A 21,888-nucleotide genomic window follows, 5' to 3' on the forward strand; every position below is an offset into this window, starting at 1 on the left:
AAAGCATCCTCTCACCAACTAGAGAGCAGTTCTGAGCTCCCATCTCCCTCATTGGAGACCCTCAAATATCTTTATTCAGACTTTATCTTGCACCAAACGTTATCCCTTTTGTCCTATATCCGTGCACTGTGAACGTGCAATCTCCACACAGAGGTCAGGATTGAACCTGGGCCTCGGGTGTTGGGCGGCAGCAGCTCTACCAGCTGCACCACTGTGCCATCTCACTCTTTGATTAGTGATTTAAATAGATGTGGTGGATCATAGCATTTACATCACATAATAAGCACATGTACCAGCCGGTTCATTAAATGCTTCAACTCTGTTCTAAATCTGAGAAACAGATGCTTTGGCATTGTACTGAACATAACAGGTTCCAGCATCACCGTGTCCTGAAATACCAAGTCTACACCCAATCTAAACAGTGATTCTTAAAGTACTTTTAACAATTCTCATAGTGTAGACATTTTGAAGAGTAAGAGTAAGTTGAAACTGAGACACTGCTTGGAAACATAGAAAATAAGTGCAGGAGCAGGCCATCCCAGCCAACACCGCCATTCAATATGATCATGGCTGATCATCCAAAATCAGTACCCCGTTCCTGCTTTCTTCCCATACCCCTTAATTCCATTAGCCCTAATAGCTAAATCTAACTCTCTCTGGAAAACATCCAGTGAATTGGCCTCCACTGCTGGGCAGAGAATTCCACAGATTCACAACTCTCTGGATGAAAAAGAATTTCCTCATCTCAGCCCTAAGTGGCCTACCCCTTATTCTTACACTGTGACCCTTGCGACTGGACTCCCCCAACATCGGGACCATTTTTCCTGCATCTAGCCTGTCCAACCCCTTGAGAATTCGATGTTTCTATAAGATCTCCTCTCAATCTTCTAAATTCCAGTGAATGTAAGCCCAGTCGATCCATTCTTGCATGTGGTCTCCTCACCCCTGACTCGTACAGGGTTTAATTTATTTTCAAAATACAGCATGTAAAAAGGCCCTTCGGCCCATCGGGTCTGTGCCGACTATTGACAATCCATCCACACTAGTTCTACCTTACACACTAGGGACAATTTATAGGAGCCGATTAACCTACAAACCTCCACATCTTAGGAATGTGGGAGGAGACCAGAAAAAACCCACACGGTCACGGGGGAGAATGTACAAATTCCGCACAGACAGCACCTGTAGTCAGGATCGAACCTGGGTGTCCGGTGTTGTAAGGCAGCAACTCCATCATTGAGCCACTGAGAGACCATGACTAATGACCATAGAAACATAGAAAATAGGTGCAGGAGTAGGCCATTCGGCCCTTCGAGCCTGCACCGCCATTCAATATGATCATGGCTGATCATCCAGCTCAGTAACCTGTACCTGCCTTCTCTCCATACCCCCTGATCCCTTTAGCCACAAGGGCCACATCTAACTCCCTCTTAAATATAGCCAGTGAACTGGCCTCAACTACCTTCTGTGGCAGAGAATTCCACAGACTCACCACTCTCTGTGTGAAGAAATGTTTTCTCATCTCGGTCCTAAAAGACTTCCCGCTTATCCTTAAGCTGTGACCCCTGGTTCTGGACTTCCCCAACATCGGGAACAATCTTCCCGCATCTAGCCTCTCCAACCCCTTAAGAATTTTATATGTTTCTATAAGATCCCCCCTCAGTCTTCTAAATTCCAGCGAGTACAAGCCCAGTCTATCCACAGTTCAATAGCATGCCCCACATAAGGCTGTGGATAAGGTTCCTACGCTGTTGATCCTATTTGGTACATGTTGCAATGGGACTGTCTCAATTATGGATAATTCAATTTAAAGAATTTATATGCCCTGTGCAAGCTTTTACAATGCAATCTGCAGTACAATCTTTTCAGTAAGAAACAAATTAAGCCTCTTAAAATAACTCCTTGTGAAGACAATATAATAAAACATTCTCCAAGCTCAGCGCCGGGCTATAATGAATGTAGCTGCTGAAATTGTCTTAACATTTCTTTTCCATGAGGTGGGCATCATTTGACAAGTCAAAATGTATTCATCATTCCTAATGAACAATGAGAAGTTATTGGTGGTGTTTGACTGGGTGGTTATGCCATCTTATGAAGCAGATAAGAATAGACCATATTAGAACATAGAACAATAGATCACAGAAACGGGCCTGTCAGCCCACAACATTAATGCCAAACGTTGCCAAGTTAAAGTCATCTCCCTGCCAGTAGATGATCCATATCTCTCTTTTCCCCGCACTTACATAAGACCATAATATCATAAGACATAGGAGCACTAAAGCTATTCAGCCTATCGGGTCATTCAATCATGGCTGATCTATTTAAACCTTTCAACACCATTCTCCAACCTTTTCCCCATAACTTTTGATACTAATCCCAATCAATCTCTGTCTTAAAAACAACCAATGCCTTGGCCTCCACAGCCATTCGTGGCAATGAATTCCACAGATTCACCACCCTCTGGCTAAAGAAATTCCTCCTCATCTCCATTTTGAAGGTACATCCTGTTTTTCTGACGCTGTGCCTTCTAGCTCTGGGCTCTTCCATGACTGGAAACATCTTTTCCACGTTCCCCACATCTAAGCCTTTCACTATCTGGTAGTTTTCAATTTGACCCCCCCTCATCTAAGAGGGGATGTACCTAAAAGCCTCTCAGATGCCACTATCATTTGTGACTCCACCACCACCCCTGAAAATATGTTCCAGGCCCCCACCACCCTCTGTGTAAAAAAACTTGCCCAGCACATCTCCATTAAACTTTTCCCCTCTTATCTTACAGCAATGCTCTCTTGTGTTGGACATTTCCACCCTTGGACTAAGGTTCTGTCTGCCCTTCTCATAATTTTATATACTTCTCTGAAATCTCCCTTCAACCTTTTAATTGTCTGCCCTTTCTTTTGGCCAGAAGATGACAACAGTTTATTTCAATTCAACAGTGGAGTAAAATGTTCTTCACAACAATCCACCTGCTTCATGGTTGCTGAGTATAATAGAGGCTTTAAAAAAAATCAGATATTTTCATAAGCATTTAAGTTCTACATTTATCACCCAGGCCATTGGATTCCTTACCTTTGATTTAATGGCTCTGATAATGTTTGCAATGATACAGCTTTGAAAGTACTAACTTGATTCACCCATCAAGAACTTTCACATAGACACAAAATGCTGGAGTAACTCAGCAGCATGTCTGGAGAGAAGGAATGTGTGACGTTTCAGGAAGAACATGTCTGAAGAAGGGTATCGACCTGGAACATCACCCATTCCTTCTCTCCAGAGATGCAGCTGAGTTACTCCAGCATTTTGTGTCCATCTTCGTGGTAAACCAGCATCTGCAGTTTCTTTCTACACAAGAATTTCCACGTGTTGCTTTGGCAAACAGATGGGTTAAGGCTAGTAATCAACACTTACCTTGCACTATCAGATGCACTTGATAGGTCTTAGGATGGTGCTGGGTCTGCACTGAGCACGTGTAAGGACCTTCATCGGATACATCCACTTGCTGAATCTGAAGGCTGTACTCTAAGTGAGTGCTGGTCAATAGGGTAACTCGAGGGTCCACCGACCATTTGTCATTTCCAGCAAAAATAATATTGGATCGGTTCAGCCAAGCAACCTTTGAGATCCTATCGTCAACGTAGCACCTTTAAAAGAAGAGAACATTATCTTTAAACAATGTTGAAATAAAGTGAACTAAAAGAAACAGCCCTAGAGAACCAATTCATTCAAATGTCTGGTTGGAAAGACCAACGCAGAAGAACATGCTGTGATTACATTATGTGAATGGAAGATAATAGGGATGGGTACATAAAGTCCATGTGGAATACTTAATAGGGGAGAATGGATTTTGCTCATTTGGTATAAACCTTTGGAGCATCGTTTGAGCAATTTGAGCAGAATAAAAGGACGTACCTCCAGAAAGGAGATGAGAAGGAATTTCTTTAGTCAGAGGGTGGTGAGTCTGTGGAATTCATTGCCATAGAAAGCTGTGGAGGCCAAGTCAATGGATATTTATAAGATGGCGATTGACAGATTCTTGATTAGTACAGGTGTCAGAGGTTATGGGGAGAAGGCCGAAGAATGGGCTTGAGAGGGAAAGATAGATCAGCCATGATTGAATGGAAGGGTAGAATTGACGGGCCAAATGGCCTAATTTTGCTCTTATAACTTAAGAACATAAATTAGTTCATTATTTGAACCCCAAGACTGGATTGTTGCCCCAAATACTCTATCAGACATGCAGTAAGATTTTCACACATGCTTGATCATGTAAGCCTCAAAACGGAATGAAACATCTTTTTTCAATTTCGTAAACTTAGTTTTCAAATATCATTTGTACATATCTTCTTTACTCATCGCCTGAAAATAACTGCCCATGGTATTAGAATTAAATACAATAAGAAAAGTTCAAAACAGAAATTGTAACACCTATATATATTTTAATTTGACTGGTTTTGGAAGTGCTACAGCATGAACAGTGTTTTAAAATACCTTTTGTGGGTCAACAATGATAACAATGATTGAGATCTGTTTGAGGGTCATATTGGAAATGGCTCCTTTGTAAATGGTAATTCTGCGTTCAGTAATACACGATAAATGTGCACAGGTTATAAGAATAATACAATGGAAACCTGCTACATCATATTTTTGACTGCTTGCTTCTAATGTTCAGTCCATTAACACGTCAGCAAAACAAATTAGTGGTAAAATGATTTGTAATGTACAAAGATTTTCATTACTGGGCAACCAGCACACAAGTGCACTCTGGATAAAATTGCACATACTTGCGAGAAAACACATGGATGTCATTAGTTATATGTTGAACATTAATGCCCATCTCCAATAATATATGGTCCAGCAGCAATAGTTTCAGGAAAAAAAATCTGTTTCTGTCACAATTAATCAATTTTAAACATCTATAATTTCTCAATACTGAAAATCTATAATAATAATATCATTCCTCAATACAGAAAATAATAGTAATAATAATAGTAATACACACAATAATACCGATATTTTTCAAGATGTAGCATTAAAACTATCCTGCTTGCTTTCAATCGGCATGGCACAGGGAGTGGCATTGTTAAACACACTGTCTCCAAAATACAGCTTGCAAAAAAATGTTGTTTCAGAGAATGGATGCTAGCTGCTGCAAGGCACTAAGTAATAACAAATAATGAAGCATGCACCATGAAGTAATGAATAATGCACCTTCAAATCTGATTTAAGACACTGATTTTGGCTACATTGTCAAATGAATTTTGATATACCCTCCCAGAGCCAATTTCCGTGCAATCTTTCATGGTTTTAACATTTTTCAATGGAGCAAAGGAGCTGCATATTTCGCTTCTTATAATGGTATTACTGGGGTTACACAGAATTAATTCTGGTGACCTTGAAAAAGCACTGATTTCAATAAGACCTGTTAAATCTTTTCATGCATTTAAGGCAGACGACTCCCATTTGAGCTTTAATAAAGGAAGCCAGGAATTAATGCTCACCATTTGTGTCACTGAATGCGATCTTGTGAAACAGTTTTGCTTTCATTTCGCTGACCATTTCTCCCACCCCCTCACAAAGACTTCCCATCATTTTCTCACACACACACAAAAAAAAAAGAATCAATTTGGACGTTTTAGAAAAAATGTACAAAGTGGAAAAAAATACAACATGATCACTTAGAGTGCCGACCATTGACCAAAAAAAGGGTGAAAATAATTCCTCACATCACTATCTGCTTGTGAGTAATTTTGTTCTTTGGGTGATGGGAATAAAATTGATGATATTGATTGAGATGCTTGCAATAAATCTCTTCAAATGGAAACAAAGTTTGGGAGGTAATACAGAATGGGCAGTTGGATCGATAGTGCCCATTTTAGACCAGCACCCACAGAAGAAATCACAGCCCCATTGATTCTCATTCTCACTGTTTCTATCTCCATATTACCTGTTTGTCATTCACACTTCATGATTTATTTTCTTGTCCTCTGTCCCTCTGATTGGCAAACAAAACTCTTTTTCCAGTTTTTCTGCCATTTCTCGGAATTTATTTGCACTGACAGCGACAAAAGTAGAATCTTTGAGAGCTGAGATAGGTTGCAAATCGACTCCTATTCATGCCAAGACAAGGTGATTACCCTCCTAATGTACAACATAAATCCCTCCTGAGGGCTCACTGGTGTCTGAGAAGCACACAAACCAGAGAAGAGAAAGAAGCCCAGAGGAAAGTAGGAAAGGAAATCTCCTATTAATTAACTAGAACCCAGGTACACACCTGTAAGGTAATGGGAAATTGAATAGTAAACCGACAGAACAAAGAGACATAAATGGAAATAAAGTAATCCCTAGCCATCAAGACAAATAGATAAGGCAAAGGCCCAACCAAAGAGCAGCCCTGAGCTACTATCTACCTCTTTGATCTGACTTTACTAGACTTTATCTTGCACTAGATGTTATTCACGTTATTCCCTTCATCGTGTATCTGTGCACTGTGGATGGCTCGATTGTAATCATGGATTGTCTTTCCGCTGACTGGTTAGCACACAATAAAACCATTTCACTGTACCTCGGTACACGTGACAATAAACTAAACTAAATTAAACTGAAATGCTGATTTCAAAAGTAGGCAGCACAGGAACATGAAATATCATAAAAGGAAATCTTTTGGACCAATTTTAATTTTCCTTTGTAATTTTGGATGGCGATGGGATTACAATCATACTTCTAGTTTAGTTTAGGTTAGTTTTTTAGTTTAGTTAAGTTTAGAGATACAGCATGGAAACAGGCCCTTCAGCCCACTGAGTCCACGCCGACAGCAATCCCTTTACCCTGACACTATCCACCACATTAAGGACAATTTTACAATTTTTGCCAAAGCCAATTAACCTACAAACTTGTATGTCTTTGGAATATGGGAGGAAACTGGAGCACCCAAGGAAAAGGCACATGGTCACAGTAGTAACGTACAAACTCCATGCAAGCAGCACCAGTAGTCAGGATTGAACCCAGGTCTCAAGCACTGTAAGGCAGCAACTCTACTGCTGCGCCACAGTGTTTACATAGAAACATAGAAACATAGGTGCAGGAGTAGGCCATTTGGCCCTTCGAGCCAGCACCGTCATTCAATATGATCATGGCTGATCATCTAAAACCAATACCCTGTTCCTGCTTTTTTCCCCCATATCCCTTGATTCCTTTAGCCCCAACAGCTAAATCTAACTCTCTCTTGAAAACTTTGCTTCGGAAACATTATTGAAGTGGCATTAACAACATTGAAGTCCATGGGAGTGAAGGTGCAGAAGCAACTTGGCTGCAAAATTAGCTAAAACGGAGAGAAGACAGCAAGCAGAGAGCGTCTGTGAAGAGTGTTTTTTTATAGCCTGGAAGGAAGTGTACAGTGGTGTCTCCAGAGTCAATATTAGGATTAAAACACAAAGTGCTGGAGGAAATCAGATTGAAGAAGGATCCCAGCCCGAAATGTCAGCCATTTCCTCCACAGATTTTGCTTGACCCACTGAGTTCCTCCAGCACTTTGTTTTCTGCTCAAACCCACCAAAATCCGCAGCTCCCTGTGTCTCAGCATTACGACTCCTACTCTTTGAAGTGCATGTTAACAAGCTGGACCTAACATTTAGGACATTGTCAGAAATGTAGGTACTAATGAAAAAGCATTATATACACCGGGTACTTAGATATTGGTTAAACAATTAGACACCTGGCAAATGACATTTAATCCAGAGAAGTGTGAAGTTATACATTTTGACAGGAAAATTGAGGGGAAGTAAGATGAATTGAATGGTACAATATTTTATGTGGATGCAGAGACGATTTCTGTCGTCAGCAGTACAAGTTGACAATGGTGTGCAAAAGTGTAAACGGAATTCTTATGTATGTGAAAAGAGGAATAATGTGCCAAAGTTTTAAAAAAATGCATTAAATCATAAAAATTCTTCAAGCCTCAATTGTTACTGATTTTAGTGATGGAAACCACACTTTAGGAAGGATGGTCAAAGCCTTAGAGAGGTTGCAGATGAGATTTACCATAATAGTTTCAGAGACGAAGGACTTCAGTTATTGGAGACATTGGAAAAGGTGTGGTTGTTCTCTTTAAAGCAGTGAAGTTGAACACACAGAATTGGTTGGAGTGTTGAATATCAGGAATGCCTTTTAAAGAAAAAAAGGGAAACTTTTCTAGTGACACAAAGGTTAGTAGCACCTGGTTGATTGCTGCAGGCAACTTGCTCACTTGCTCAACATTAACTAAACCAAGGAACTAACCATTGACGTGTGAAGGAAGGAGCTCCAGAGTCCTGGTTTAAACCAAAGAGAGTCGCAAAATGCTGGGGTAACTCAGCGGGACAGGCAGCATCTCTCGATAGGAGGAATGGGTGACGTTTCGGGTCGAGACGCTCCTTCAAACTCACTGTTGATGCCAACTAACCGTTGACTTCAGAAGGAGGAAGTTGGGAGACATTGCGTCAGTTGAACCTTGGTGGGCTGGCGGTGGAGACGGTTGGTAGATTCAAATTGTAATAGAAAGAAACCGCAGATGCTGGTTTAGACCAAAGATGGACACAAGGTATTGGAGTAACTCTGTGGGTCAGGCAACATCTCTGCAGGAAATGGATAGGCAGCATTTTGGGTCGGGACCTTTCTTCAGTGATTGTGTGGGGGAGGAGAGGGGGGGGGGGGGGGGGGCGGTGACTGCAAGCAAGAAAAGACCAGGCCAAATCAGAGGTGGCAACAGATGACCTCACTCAAGGAGGTTCCCTGATAAGCTGATTGTTGGCTAGGGATGCTGTGATGCCAAGAGGGATACATCGTTGTGAAATTTGGACCTGGTTAACCAACTTCTAGCAGAAGAAGGGAGGGCAATGGGAGAGGAAGGTAAAGTGTGTGGTGAGGGGAGTGTTTGTAGAAGTTACTTGAAATGAGAGAATTCAACATTCATACCGTTGGATTGTATGCAGCTTCAAATTCCTGGGCATTAACATCTCACATGATCTGTCCTGGGCCCAGCAGCCTGATGTAATCATGAAGAAAATGCGCCAACACCTCTATTTTCATACTTTCAATGAGGTGAGCAAAATCCTCTATTATCTTTCAATGACTAGTAATTCAAAATGTCTCTAAACACTCTGGCAAATGCAGTGCAGAAAGGATCATGTCTTTAGACTTCAGAGATACAGTGCGTAAACAGGCCCATCGGCCCACCGAGTTTGTGCCAACCAGTGATCACCCCGTACACCAACACTATCCTAACACTGGGGACAATTTACAAATTTACCAATGCTCATCAACCTACAAACCTGTACGTCTTTGGAATGCGAGAGGAAACCGGAGCTCCCAGAGAAAACCCACGTGGTCACAAGGAGAACGTACAAATTCTGTACAGACAGCACCCTTAGTCTGGTTCGAACCAGGGTTTCTGGGGCTGTAAGGGAGCAACACTACTGCTGTGGTACAACGCCACCCTCGTTTGCATCATGACCTGGTATGGCAATTCCAATGCACGGGGACTTAAAATGCTGCAGAAAGTGCTAGAGTCCGTCAAGTCCATTGTGGACAGGCCTTCCCACCGTTAACATCTACATGAGGAACTGCCTCCAGAAGACAGCGTCCATCATCAAGGATCTCCATCATCCAGCCATCTTCAGGAAGCACAAAAGCATACACCACACCAACTGGTTCAGGAAGAGCTGCTTTCCCACAACTATCATGTTCTTGAACCAACCTGCACAACCCTTATCACCGTACTTCCACAAAGGAACACTACGGTCCATCTTTTGGACTACAATGGATTTGTTTTTTTCTATTTGTGTTTTGCTCCGCTTTCCTCCCACGTTGCAAAGACGTGTGGGTCTGTAGGTTAAATGGTCTCTTTAAATTACCCCCCCTCGTTCACAGGGAGTGGATGGAATAGTGGTGTATCACAAAACTATTGTGGTCGGCGAGGACTCGGTGGGCTGAAGGGCGTGCTTCCACGCTGTATCTCTATATTTCTAATACTAAATCCACACCCACCATCAATCACCCATTCTCACGAGTTCTATGTTATCCAACTTTCTAATCCACTCCCTTCACAATCGGGGCACTTTACAGAGACAGATTAACCTACAAACCCACATGACATGGAAGGAAACCTGAGCAGCCAGAGGAATCCCATGTGGTCACAGGGAGAACAAAATCTGTGGAATGCATTGCCACAGATAGCTGTGGAGGCCAAATCTGTGGGTATGTTTAAAGCAGAGCTTGATACGTTTTTGATTAGTAAGGGTGTCAAAAATGACGGGGAGAAGGCAGGAGAATGGGGCTGAGAGGGAAAGACAGAATGGGCCTAGTGTTAGGATAGTGGTAGTGTCGCTGGTCAGCACAGACTTGACGGGCTGGAGGGCCTGTTTCCACGCTGTGTCACTGAAGTCTAAAGTCGCTATAATCATGTGAAATATGGTTGAAGGTAAACAATTTGCCAGCTCCTGGACTGTCCTTCAGTTGAATCCCATGGTGTGCTGCATTTTGGGAGTTAACAGCAAGCATCACCATCTGATCATCTGTCACGAAACAACAGCCAATTTCCTTTGCGAAAAATGCAGAAACTTTCTTCCATTTGCCATTGTTAGTGATAATATTCCATGGAACAAAATACAACGGTATCCAAAATTACATCCCATTACTCATGTGAATCTTATTCTTTTTGAAAAACATTTGAAAATATACATAATGAAGAAGCATTCTAATGAGTCACTGATTCCGATGCACGGCAATATCTCTGTGAGTAAATTGAACAGTACGGCAGGAAAGCATTGATAGAAGGGTAATTGCCTGAAAAGGTTTAACATCTTTTATTTTTTTTAAACCACATTCTCATTTTCTTCACTTCCCACAGTTGTCTACGGCTGTCATATCACTTGCCTTCTCAATGTCCTTGATGGACGCACATTGGTAGTTTCTGTAATGATCCACCTGGGGTTAGCCTAATGCGGTCTACCCAGCTTCACTTAAGGGATAATGAAAAGGTATTGAGTTTGGAGGTGCTGAGGTACATCTACTTTCTGTGCCACTCAGTGTACGCTGTTGCAACGTGTCACCATACATATCTGAAGCACTCCGAAAGATCAGTGCTAACAACATACCTCTCCATCAAATAGCAGCATAAAGCAACGTCAATACAAAGCTTGGTGCATGCACATGCAGACAAATATGCAAGCACCTGTCAGGTTTAAACAAAAGTAACTCTTAGGTTTTCTTCAAATATTTACTATTCATAATTAAGCCAGCAGGAATTTGTTAGGGAGGATATGCACCAATAGACTAGTAAATTATGCATGGAGCACCATATCAGAATACGCCGACATGCAGATTGGATTGAAAGCAGCTCAGACATCCCTGAATGATCTTTAAATATGGCACAAATTCAACAAACTTGCCTTTATCAGCCTCTGAGAAGTTTCTTTCTGAATCTCCACTTAATAACCTTGAATTACTTATAACACATAAGGCAGCGTCCCCCTCCCTCCCTCCCTCCATCCCTCTCACCCCACCTCCACCCCAAACCCCCACTCTTTCATTTACCCTCATCGTCCAAACATGTGCAAACCCAAACCTCATTTGATTCAGGCACTAGGCACCTTCTGACCCAATGGCACAACCAAGAGATGGGACTTTATGGACAAATAAAGACTGTGCATTTTAACAACTTTGGATGCAAGTCATACAAAATAGCACCGGAGACATGGCAACACTTGTGTATTGCCTCAGTGTGATCGGTTGTTCCTACACCAGTCTGAAGAAGGGTCTCGACCCGAAACGTCACCCATTCCTTCTCTCCAAGATGCTGCCTGTCATGCTGAGTTACTCCAGCATTTTGTGATACCTTGTGCCAGCATCTGCAGTTATTTTCCTACACATACTGTTCCTACACTCTTGTGCTTACGTATGATCCTGCCTCTGTTTTCAGGTACACCATCAATTTTCCAGGACCCTTGCTTCCGAAGCCTTGCCGGATAATCCATTTTGCCGAACCAACAGAGGTCACGTAATAAAAAATCAACAATACACCTCTGACCCAATAATTATACCCATCCTGAATCTCCAAAGCACAGGGGACGGCAAGAAGCTTAAATAAAGAATTAACAATTACCAATTAAATAATTAACTCTTTCAGCATGGAGGCACACATCCTGAAAGAGGGTGTGCCACATGCAACACTCTCAGAATAAAGTTGGTGCCAGACCATCAGTAGCCGGAAAATCGCTGGTGTACCTGCAGTAAGATTTTTACCGAGCTGTGTGCCATTTCACTGCACCATGCTACAAATGACAATAAAGTAACACTGAACCATCTACAGGCTATGCCATTTGCCAGCATTGATCAAGTGTTTCGTTTTACTTGGGATACCTGTAACTTTCCCTTGCCCTATAATGACCCAGAAATTTTCCAGAATCAAATGCCTCCATTTCTTCAGTGAACGCCTCTCACTTACAAGTGCAAATTTCCTGAAAACAAGCCCAGTCCATCCAATATTTCTTCATATGACAGTCCCGCCATCCCGGTGATGAAAGAATGGGTCGACTGGGCTTGTATTCACTGGAATTTAGAAGGATGAGAGGAGATCTCATAGAAACATATAAAATTCTTAAAGGATTGGACAGGCTAGATGCAGGAAGAATGTTCCCGATGTTGGGGGAGTCCAGAACCAGGGGTCACAGTTTAAGAATAAAGGGTAGGCCATTTAGGACTTATATGAGGAAAAACCTTTTCACCCAGACTTGTGAATATGTGGAATTCTCTGCTACAGAAGGCAGTGAAGGCCAATTCACTGGATGTTTTCAAGAGAGAGTTAGATTTATCTCACAGGGCTAAAGGAATCAAGGGATATGGGAAAAAAACAGGAAAAAAAAGAGGATGCACTTCCTGCAGCAGCTGTGAAAACACAATCTGCCACAGAATCAATGATGGTCCAGTTTTATACTGCCATCATGGAGTCTGTTCTCACCTTCTCCATCATGGTCTGGTTTGGCTCAGCCACCAAACACGACATCTAGAGGATGAAGCGCATCGTTCGATCAGCTGAGAAGGTTGTTAACTGCAATCTTCCCCCCATCGACGAACTGCACAATGCAAGGGCCAGGAAGCAAGTGGGTAAGATGATCTCTGACCCCTCTCACCCTGACCACAAACTCTTTGAAGCACTTCCCTCTGGAAGGCAACTCTGGACTGTCAAAGACACCTCAGCCAGACATAAAAACAGCTTTTTTTTGCCACGAGCAGTAGCTCTACTCAACAACCAAAAGTCTGGAGCCTCCTTTTGGTCTGGTATTTTATTTCATTCTTCACATGTTTAAATTATAATGTTTTATTCGTAATTGTTTACTGTATATCATGTTGTTACTTGCGAGCAAAGCACCAAGGCAAATTCCTTGTTTGTATACATACTTGGCTCATAAAATGTATTCAATTCAATTCAACGGGGTACTGTTTTTAGATGATCAGCCATGATCAGATTGAATGGCGGTGCTGGCTCGAAGGATTGAAGGGCCTACTCCTGCACCTATGTTTCTATGTTTCTATTTGCAGACTGGTGCATACATCTTGATTTTACAAAGTACAATCAATCAAATTTACCATAGTCAGACATTTTGCCCTCATCCATCCAATCATAACCATACTTTTTGCCACATGTTACAGCAGAAGAAACCAAGCATTTCATAGATCACATCAAGCATCTGCATCTTCTCAGTTAATTAGATTTTTCCACCGACCCTTTGTACTAAATAGCTTAGTCTGCAGAAGGGTCCCGACCCAAAACGTCACCAATCCACGTTCTCCAGAGATGCTGCCTGACCCGCTAAGTTACTCCAGCACTTGGTGTCCTTTTGCATAAACCAACATCTGTGGTTCCTTGTTTCTCAGTAGCTGAGTTGGACCCTAAACTTTCAGAAGTGTTGCCACCTCATTGCAACACTTGCCTTAAATACTTATACTTCTCTAAATATAGGCGGCACGGTGGCATAGCGGTGGTGTTGCAGCCTTACTGCGCCAGAGATCCAGGTTCGATCCTGACTATGGTTGCTGTCTGTACGGGGTTTGTACGCTCCTCATGGGTTTTCCCCGGGTGCTCCGGGGTCCTCCCACATTCCACAGGCAGGCTGGTTTGTAGGTTAATTGGCTTTGGTAATAATTGGAAAATTGTCCCTGGTTTGTAGGATAGTGTTAGTGTACGGGGATTGTTGGTCAGCACAGATTCAATGGGCTGAAGAGCCTATTTCCACGCTGTATCTCTAGTCTAAAGAAATCAGTTGTAATCACTCCTCGCCCACCCACAGTTTGTTTGCCCCCCCTCCAAACCTGAAGATGCATCTTGCTAATGGGCTGTCTTTGCAACAGTGGTTTGAATGAGCTACTCCCAACTGAGTACGTCTAAAGCTACAACAGCAGCAATTCAGAGCTGTCCTTCAGTCAGAGTAAAAAATAAAGACTAATGTGCCTTGTTATATTACTTTTATAATCCCATTACTGTCACACTTAAATCCCATTTCAGCAAGAAGATTGATGCATTTTCTTTCAGAGTATCTTCTGTCAACACTTTGTATAGGATTTGTTCCTCCAGAAATCAAATAAATCTCTCCATAATATTCCTGTCCAGTTAGGCTACACTGACATTGAAACATTTTACAACTTTACCCTTCTTGGTTTAAACTGAGGCTGTTTATCTTATCAATTTAATTCTTCATTCAACGCTATCACATTCTACCGATGCTTTATTCCCGAAAGTGCAAGACAGTAGTGCAGCAGGTAGCTTCACAGAGCCAGAGGCCTGGGTTCGATCCTGACTTCGGGGGCTGTCTGTTTGAAAGTCCTTTATGGTCGGCTAATCCAGAAGATTAAGATACGTGGGATCGACGGTGACTTGGTCGTTTTAATTCAGAACTGGTTTACCAAGAGTATATATATATATATATAGGGTAGTGGTGGGAGGGTGTTATTTTAGTTGGTGGTTTGTGACTAGTGGAGTTCTGCAGGGGTAATTACTTGGACTTCTGCAAACCATCCAGTAAAATCAAGCTGCAGACGTCACCTCAGCAGTACACACAGAGCCGCCACATTACAAAGTTACAAAAAGTTAATTGAACAGTCTTATCTTCTTTACATGGATCACACGTGGCAGCAGGCAGCCCCCTGCCGGGTCTTCGTTTGTTATTGTCGGCCTCCCCGCCAGATGCTCTCGTCGGCCCTCCCCGCTCTATGTGGCCCTCCTCGCTGTATGCGGCCCTCCCCGCTCTACATGGCCCTCCTCGCTCTATGTGGCCCTCCTCGCTCTATGTGGCCCTCCTCGCTCTATGTGTACGTGGCCCACCTCGCTCTATGTGGCCCTCCTCGCTCGATGTGGCCCTCCTCGCTCGATGTGGCCCTCCTCGCTCTATGTGGCCCTCCTCGCTCTATGTGGCCCTCCTCGCTCTATGTGGCCCTCCTCGCTCTACGTGGCCCTCCTCGCTCTACGTGGCCCTCCTCGCTCTACGTGGCCCTCCTCGCTCTATGTGGCCCTCCTCGCTCTACGTGGCCCTCCTCGCCCTATGTGGCCCTCCTCGCTGTATGTGGCCCACCTCACTGTATGTGGCCCTCCTCGCTCTATGTGGCCCTCCTGGCTCTATGTGTATGTGGCCCTCCTCGCTCTACGTGGCCCTCCTCGCTGTATGTGGCCCTCCTCGCTCTACGTGACCCTCCTCACTCTATGTGGCCCTCCTCGCTCTATGTGGCCCACCTCGCTCTATGTGGCCCTCCTCGATCTATGTGTACGTGGCCCTCCTCGCTGTACGTGGCCCTCCCCGCTCTACGTGGCCCTCCCCGCTCTATGTGGCCCTCCTTGCTGTACGTGGCCCTCCTCGCTCTATGTGGCCCTCCTCGCTCTATGTGGCCCTCCCCGCTCTATGTGGCCCTCCCCGCTCTACGTGGCCCTCCTCGCTCTACGTGGCCCTCCTCGCTCTACGTTGCCCTCCTCGCTCTATGCGGCCCTCCTAGCTCTATGTGGCCCTCCCCGCTCTACATGGCCCTCCTCGCTCTATGTGGCCCTCCTCGCTGTATGTGGCCCTCCTCGCTCTATGTGGCCCTCCTCGCTCTACGTGGCCCTCCTCGCTCTACGTGGCCCTCCTCGCTCTACGCGGCCCTCCTCGCTCTATGCGGCCCTCCTAGCTCTATGTGGCCCTCCCCGCTCTACGTGGCCCTCCTCGCTCTATGTGGCCCTCCTCGCTGTATGTGGCCCTCCTCGCTCTATGTGGCCCTCCTCGCTCTACGTGGCCCTCCTCACTCTATGTGGCCCACCTCGCTGTATGTGGCCCTCCTCGCTCTACGTGGCCCTCCTCGCTCTATGTGGCCCTCCTCGCTCTGTGGCCCTCCTCGCTCTATGTGGCTCTCCTCGCTCTATGTGGCCCTCCCCGCTCTATGTGGCCCTCCTCGCTGTATGTGGCCCTTCTCGCTCTATGTGGCTCTCCTCGCTCTATGTGGCCCTCCTCGCTCTATGTGGCCCTCCTCGCTCTATGTGGCCCTCCTCGCTCTATGTGGCCCTCCCCGCTCTACGTGGCCCTCCCCGCTCTACGTGGCCCTCCCCGCTCTATGCGGCCCTCCTCACTCTATGTGGCCCTCCTCACTCTATGTGGCCATCCTCGCTGTACGCGGCCCTCCTCGCTGTACGCGGCCTTCCTCGCTGTACGTGGCCCACCTCGCTGTATGTGGCCCACCTCGCTGTACGTGGCCCACCTCGCTGTATGTGGCCCTCCTCGCTCTATGTGGCCCTCCTCGCTCTATGTGGCCCACCTTGCTCTATGTGTATGCGGCCCTCCTCGCTCTAAGTGACCCGCCTCGCTTTCGACGGTTCACATCATTCAGCCCAACTGGTCCATGCCGGCCAAGCTGACTTTCTGAACTGGTTCCATTTGCCTTCCTCTCCCTCCATACCTTTCCTATCCATAAATCTCTCTGCGTTGTAAATGTTGTCATTTTACCTACCTCTACCACTTCATTCCATACGTGCATTACCATCTGTGTGCTAAACCTGCCTCTCAGGTCCTCTTGAAATCTTTCCTCTCACACCTTAAACCGATGCCCTCAAGTTTTAGACTCACCTAACCTGGGAAAAAGACAGTGGCTGTTCGTTTTATCAAGGCCCCTCATGAAGTTATAGAGCACTAAAGAGTCACCCCTCACCCTCTACACCAGGAAAACACACCCAATCTCTCCTCAAACTCAAGTACACCAGTTCCAACACAGTTTTTGTGATCTGTTTCTGTTTCCTCTCCAGCATTAACACATCCGTCCTAGAGTACAGTAGCCAGAATTGTACACAATATTCCAGGTGCGGTCTCACTGATGTCCTTCACATGACGTCCCAACTCTTGCAGTCAAAATGGTATCCGATGAAGACCCAGGTGGGTCAGGCAGCATCTCTGATGAACATGGACAGGTGTCGTTTTGGGACACGACCCTTCTGAGACTGGTTAGATCATGACCCGAAACGTCACCTATCCATGTTCTTTAGAGCTGCTGCCCAACCCACTGAGTTACTCCAACACTTTGTGTCTTTTTTTGGTAAACCAGCATCCACTGTTCCTTGTGTCTCAGCATACCATATGCCTTCTGCACCAATGTTGCCATTAAAATTAATGAGTAGTTGTCAACTTATTTAAACGTATAATTTTTGTGAGTTCATTATATAACAACCTCATAGGTTTCAAGTTCTGCCACTATTTTTTTTGTTTTAAATAAAAATTACACTGAGATGCACAGCATTGTTTTTGATACGACATCAACTGCTGCATGGAGTTAAGGCAAATTCCAATGTCTTTGTAATCTCTTTTAAATTGTGCTCAAGAACGTTGATGACAAAAATCAATGAGCATTATCTATTATCCAACATATGGAATAGATTGTATTCTGTCAAAGAAATAGTATCATATGCAATAGAATGATGGTTTAGTCTTAGAATTTCAGCTTCTTGCTATTGTTTATGATGTAGATTAAGACTCTGTACCAGCTGGAATTTAGAAGGATGAGGGTGGACCTCATTGAAACTTACCGAATAGTGAAAGGCCTGGATAGAGTGAATGTTGAAAGGAAGTTTCCGCTAGTGGAATAGTCTAGGATTAGAGGCCACAGCCTCAGAATAAAAGGACTTCCATTCAGATAGACAGGGAGGAAGTTAGGGAGATAAGGAGGAATTTATTTGGTCAGGTGGTGATGAATCTGTGGACCTCATTGCCACAGATGGCAGTGGAGGCCACGTCAATGGATATTTTTAAGGCAGAGATTGACAGATTCTCGATTGGTAAAGGTGTCAGGGGTTAGGGGAGAAGGCAGGAGAATGCGGTTTGGAGGGGAAGGAAGAGCAGTCATGTGTAGGAACTGCAGATACTGGTTTAAACCAAAGATAGACACAAAAAGCTGGAGTATCTCAGCGGTTCAGACTACGTCAGACTAGTCTGAAGTAGGGGCTTGACCCGAAACATCATCTATTTATTTTCTCCTGAGATGCTGTCCAACCCGCTGAGTTACTCCAGCTTTTTGTGTCCATCTTCGGTAGAACAGCCATGATTAAATGGTGGAGTAGACTTATAAGTTCAGTTCATAAGCTCATTAGCGATAGGAGCTGAGTTAAGCCATTCGGCCCATCAAGTCTACTCTGTCATTCAATCATGGCTGATTTAAAATAAATGCTTGCATTGCATTTGCCTTTATTACTCCCGATTCAACTTGCAAATTAACTTTTTGGGAATCCTGCACCACCACTTCCAAGTCGCTTTGTACCTCCGATTTCTGAATTATCTCCCCATTTAGAAAATAGTCTATGCCTTTATTCCTGCACTAAAATGCATGACTCCACACCTTGCTACGATGTATGCCATCGGCTACTTCTCTGCCCACTCACCCAAACTGTGCAAGTCCTTCTGCAGAGTCCCTGACTTCTCTACAATACTTGCCCCGCCACTTCTCTTTGTACCATCTGCAAACTTGGCCACAAAGCCTTCAATTCCCTCATGGGGAGTTTACATGGAGTTTCCATTTCATAAGTTCATATGTTCCAGGAGCAGAATTAGGCCATTCGGCCCATCGATCCCCTCATGGGGATAGATGGGCCATAGAAACATAGAAACACAGAAAACATAGAAAAATGTTAGGCCAAAAGGCCTAATTCTGCTCCTAGAACTTATGAAATGGAGATTCCATGTAAAATACATCAATAGAAAAACAGAGTCTCTCACAGAACAGTCTTCACCCCTGTAGAAGATAACAGAAGCATCAGCCAACAATGTCAAAGTACACTTTTCTATTCATGATTAACTAGCTCTTCATTTTTCACCACTTGCAATAAATTACACATTGGAGCCATTTTGCCATTAAAAAACATAATTATTCACAAAACTGGAAGCTATAACCCTAACTGATTTCTATCATTTGGTGCTGTGAAACATGCTTGTTATTTCTGGTATAATTACCATGCAAAGAACAAGTTCCATGAAACAGAAAATATTTTGTTCTCATCATCCTTCAAACTTTGTTTTGAAATTAAAATTTTGCTCACTTAAAAGTCTGCGTCCATATGCTCATTTACATATCTAACAGCACCCTGGAAATGTCACCAGGATAATGAAGCATGCAAAGCCAGCAGATTTAACATACAGTGAGAGTTGCCATCGCTACTGGCTGTTGTTAATTGCTACAACAGTGGACAAAAAAAAAGAAGATTATTGCACCACACAATCTATCCACAAGGTTTTTAAACAGGGATTTGCCTGAAGTGAACCGATGTTGTCAAGTTGCTTTAACAATAATTAGCTCCAGACTACCAGTTTATCCTAGAATGAGTTGTTTGATGGATAGTTGTTGTGCCATTAGTCCAGAACTAATTGACCAGCAGGCAGAGCTGCAGTCAATTAAAATGATGATCAATCAAATTAAATTAATCAGTTAGAGAGGGATGATTAAAAATGTCATGAGTGATTGATTATAAAACGTTATGGCCATCTTGTCTTATAAGTATTTATTTTCACAGATTTCATCATAACATTGAGTCAAGGTAAGGAAAGTTTGTAATTTCTAGTCGCTGCTGAATATGTATAGATTATAACTTTCAGTTTAGTTTGCTTTAGTTTAGAGATACAGCGCGGCCCACCGAGTCCGCACCGACCAGCAATCCCCGCACATTAACACTATCCTACACACACTGGGCACAATTTACCAAAAGCCAATTACCCTATAGACCTGTACATCTTTGGAGTGTGGGACGAAAATGGAGTACCCAGGAAAACCCATGCAGTTACAGGGAGAACGTACCTGCTCTGTACAGACAGCACCCATAGTAAGGACCAAACACGGGCCTCTGGCTCTGTAGGGCAGCAACTCTACTGCTGTGGCACCATGCTGCCCATTCTTTTAAAAATGTTGTGAATGTTGAGGGAGGTGGGCAGGGAATATCACAAATGCAAAATGTGAAAATAAATGATCAATATAAAATTTTACTGCATCCTTTTATGAAGTAATCAGGTGAATGAATACTCTTCAGGGTCAATTAAGTGGATAAACTAATAAATCAGCTGAACTTGTCGAATTAATTGAGGCCTGTCAGTAAGATTACGTTTCTGTTGTTTGAGATGCATCTTGAATGATGCATTGGGAGCACAATAATTGCGAAATACTGAAGGATGAAAAGATATGCAGAAATCTTATGAAAAGAGCAGTATTTTAGATATTCCTGATATCTGATTAGTCTCAGTTTCAAACGGCCATGATCAACATCCATGAAGATTGTGTGCAGTTTTGGGGACCACATCTGAGGAAGGATGTGCTGGCGTTGGAGAGGGCCCAGAGGAGACATACGAGAATGATCCCAGAAATGATTGGGTTAACATGTGATGAGTGTTTGACAGCACTCCACTTGTACTCTCTGGAGTTTAGAACGATGAGGGGGGACCTCATTGAAACTTATCGAATAATGAAAGGCCTGGATACAATGGATGTGAGCAGGATGTTTCCACCAGTGGGAGAGTCTAGGACCAGAGGCTACAGCCACAGAATAAAAGGACGTACCTTTAGAAAGGCATTAGGGGGGAATTTCTTTAGCTAGAGGGTGGTAAATCTGTGGAATTCATTACCTCAGGCGGCTGTGGAGGCCAGGTCAATAGATATTTTTTAAGGCAGAGATTGACAGATTCTTGATTAGTACAGGTGTCAAATGTTATGGGGAGAAGACAAGAGAATTAGGTTGAGAGGGAAAGATAGATCAGCCATGATTGAATGGTGGAGTAGACTTGATGGGCTGGATGGGCTAATTCTGCTCCTTGATGGAGTAGACTTGATGGGCTGGATGGGCTAATTCTGCTCCTTGATGGAGTAGACTTGATGGGTTGGATGGGCTAATTCTGCTCCTTGTGAACATGAACTTATGAACTTACTTTCTCTACAATCTCCCTTACAGCAGACAATTCTCCACATAGCACAAGAATATGGAGGAGGAACTTAAAGAATATAAGATGTAGCCAGAAACCTGGCGAGTCTTTGTGGACTGTCTGAGTGTGATCTACTATTCTTACACTACAATTGTTGTACTATTGTACCTACGTATAATTGTGCTTACATACAGTAAGATTTTATTGAATTGTGTACAAAACAAAGAATTTCACTGTGTCTAGGTAAATGTGGCAAAAAGCACCATTGCACCATTGAAGTGGTTCCTGCAAGACCTGTTCCACAACACATGATACCCTGGGAGTGTGTTCCAGGGTCCGTGGGTCTCACACAAACTGGCATATCCCTCCCACACCACCGTTTTAATGTACATTTTAAAACACGTGACAATTTCTGGGCCCTTCGCAAAGGTTATCTCCTCCAGGCAGGTTTACAGCA

General features: G+C 43.6%; 1 protein-coding gene across 5 annotated transcripts in view; it reads right to left on the reverse strand.

Moving 5' to 3' along the window:
- The window catches only part of lsamp (limbic system associated membrane protein), a 1,629,956-nt gene that overhangs the window by 294,212 nt on the left and 1,313,856 nt on the right, over window positions 1-21,888 (reverse strand). For all 5 annotated transcript variants that reach the window (XM_078409128.1, XM_078409131.1, XM_078409130.1 and 2 more), the window contains one exon: window positions 3,409-3,641. In XM_078409128.1, coding sequence (XP_078265254.1) covers window positions 3,409-3,641 — 233 coding nt within the window. The remainder of the gene's footprint in view (window positions 1-3,408; window positions 3,642-21,888) is intronic.

This window comes from Rhinoraja longicauda, chromosome 12 (assembly GCF_053455715.1).
Source record: "Rhinoraja longicauda isolate Sanriku21f chromosome 12, sRhiLon1.1, whole genome shotgun sequence".
In the NCBI taxonomy this organism is placed as follows: Eukaryota; Metazoa; Chordata; class Chondrichthyes; order Rajiformes; family Arhynchobatidae; genus Rhinoraja; species Rhinoraja longicauda.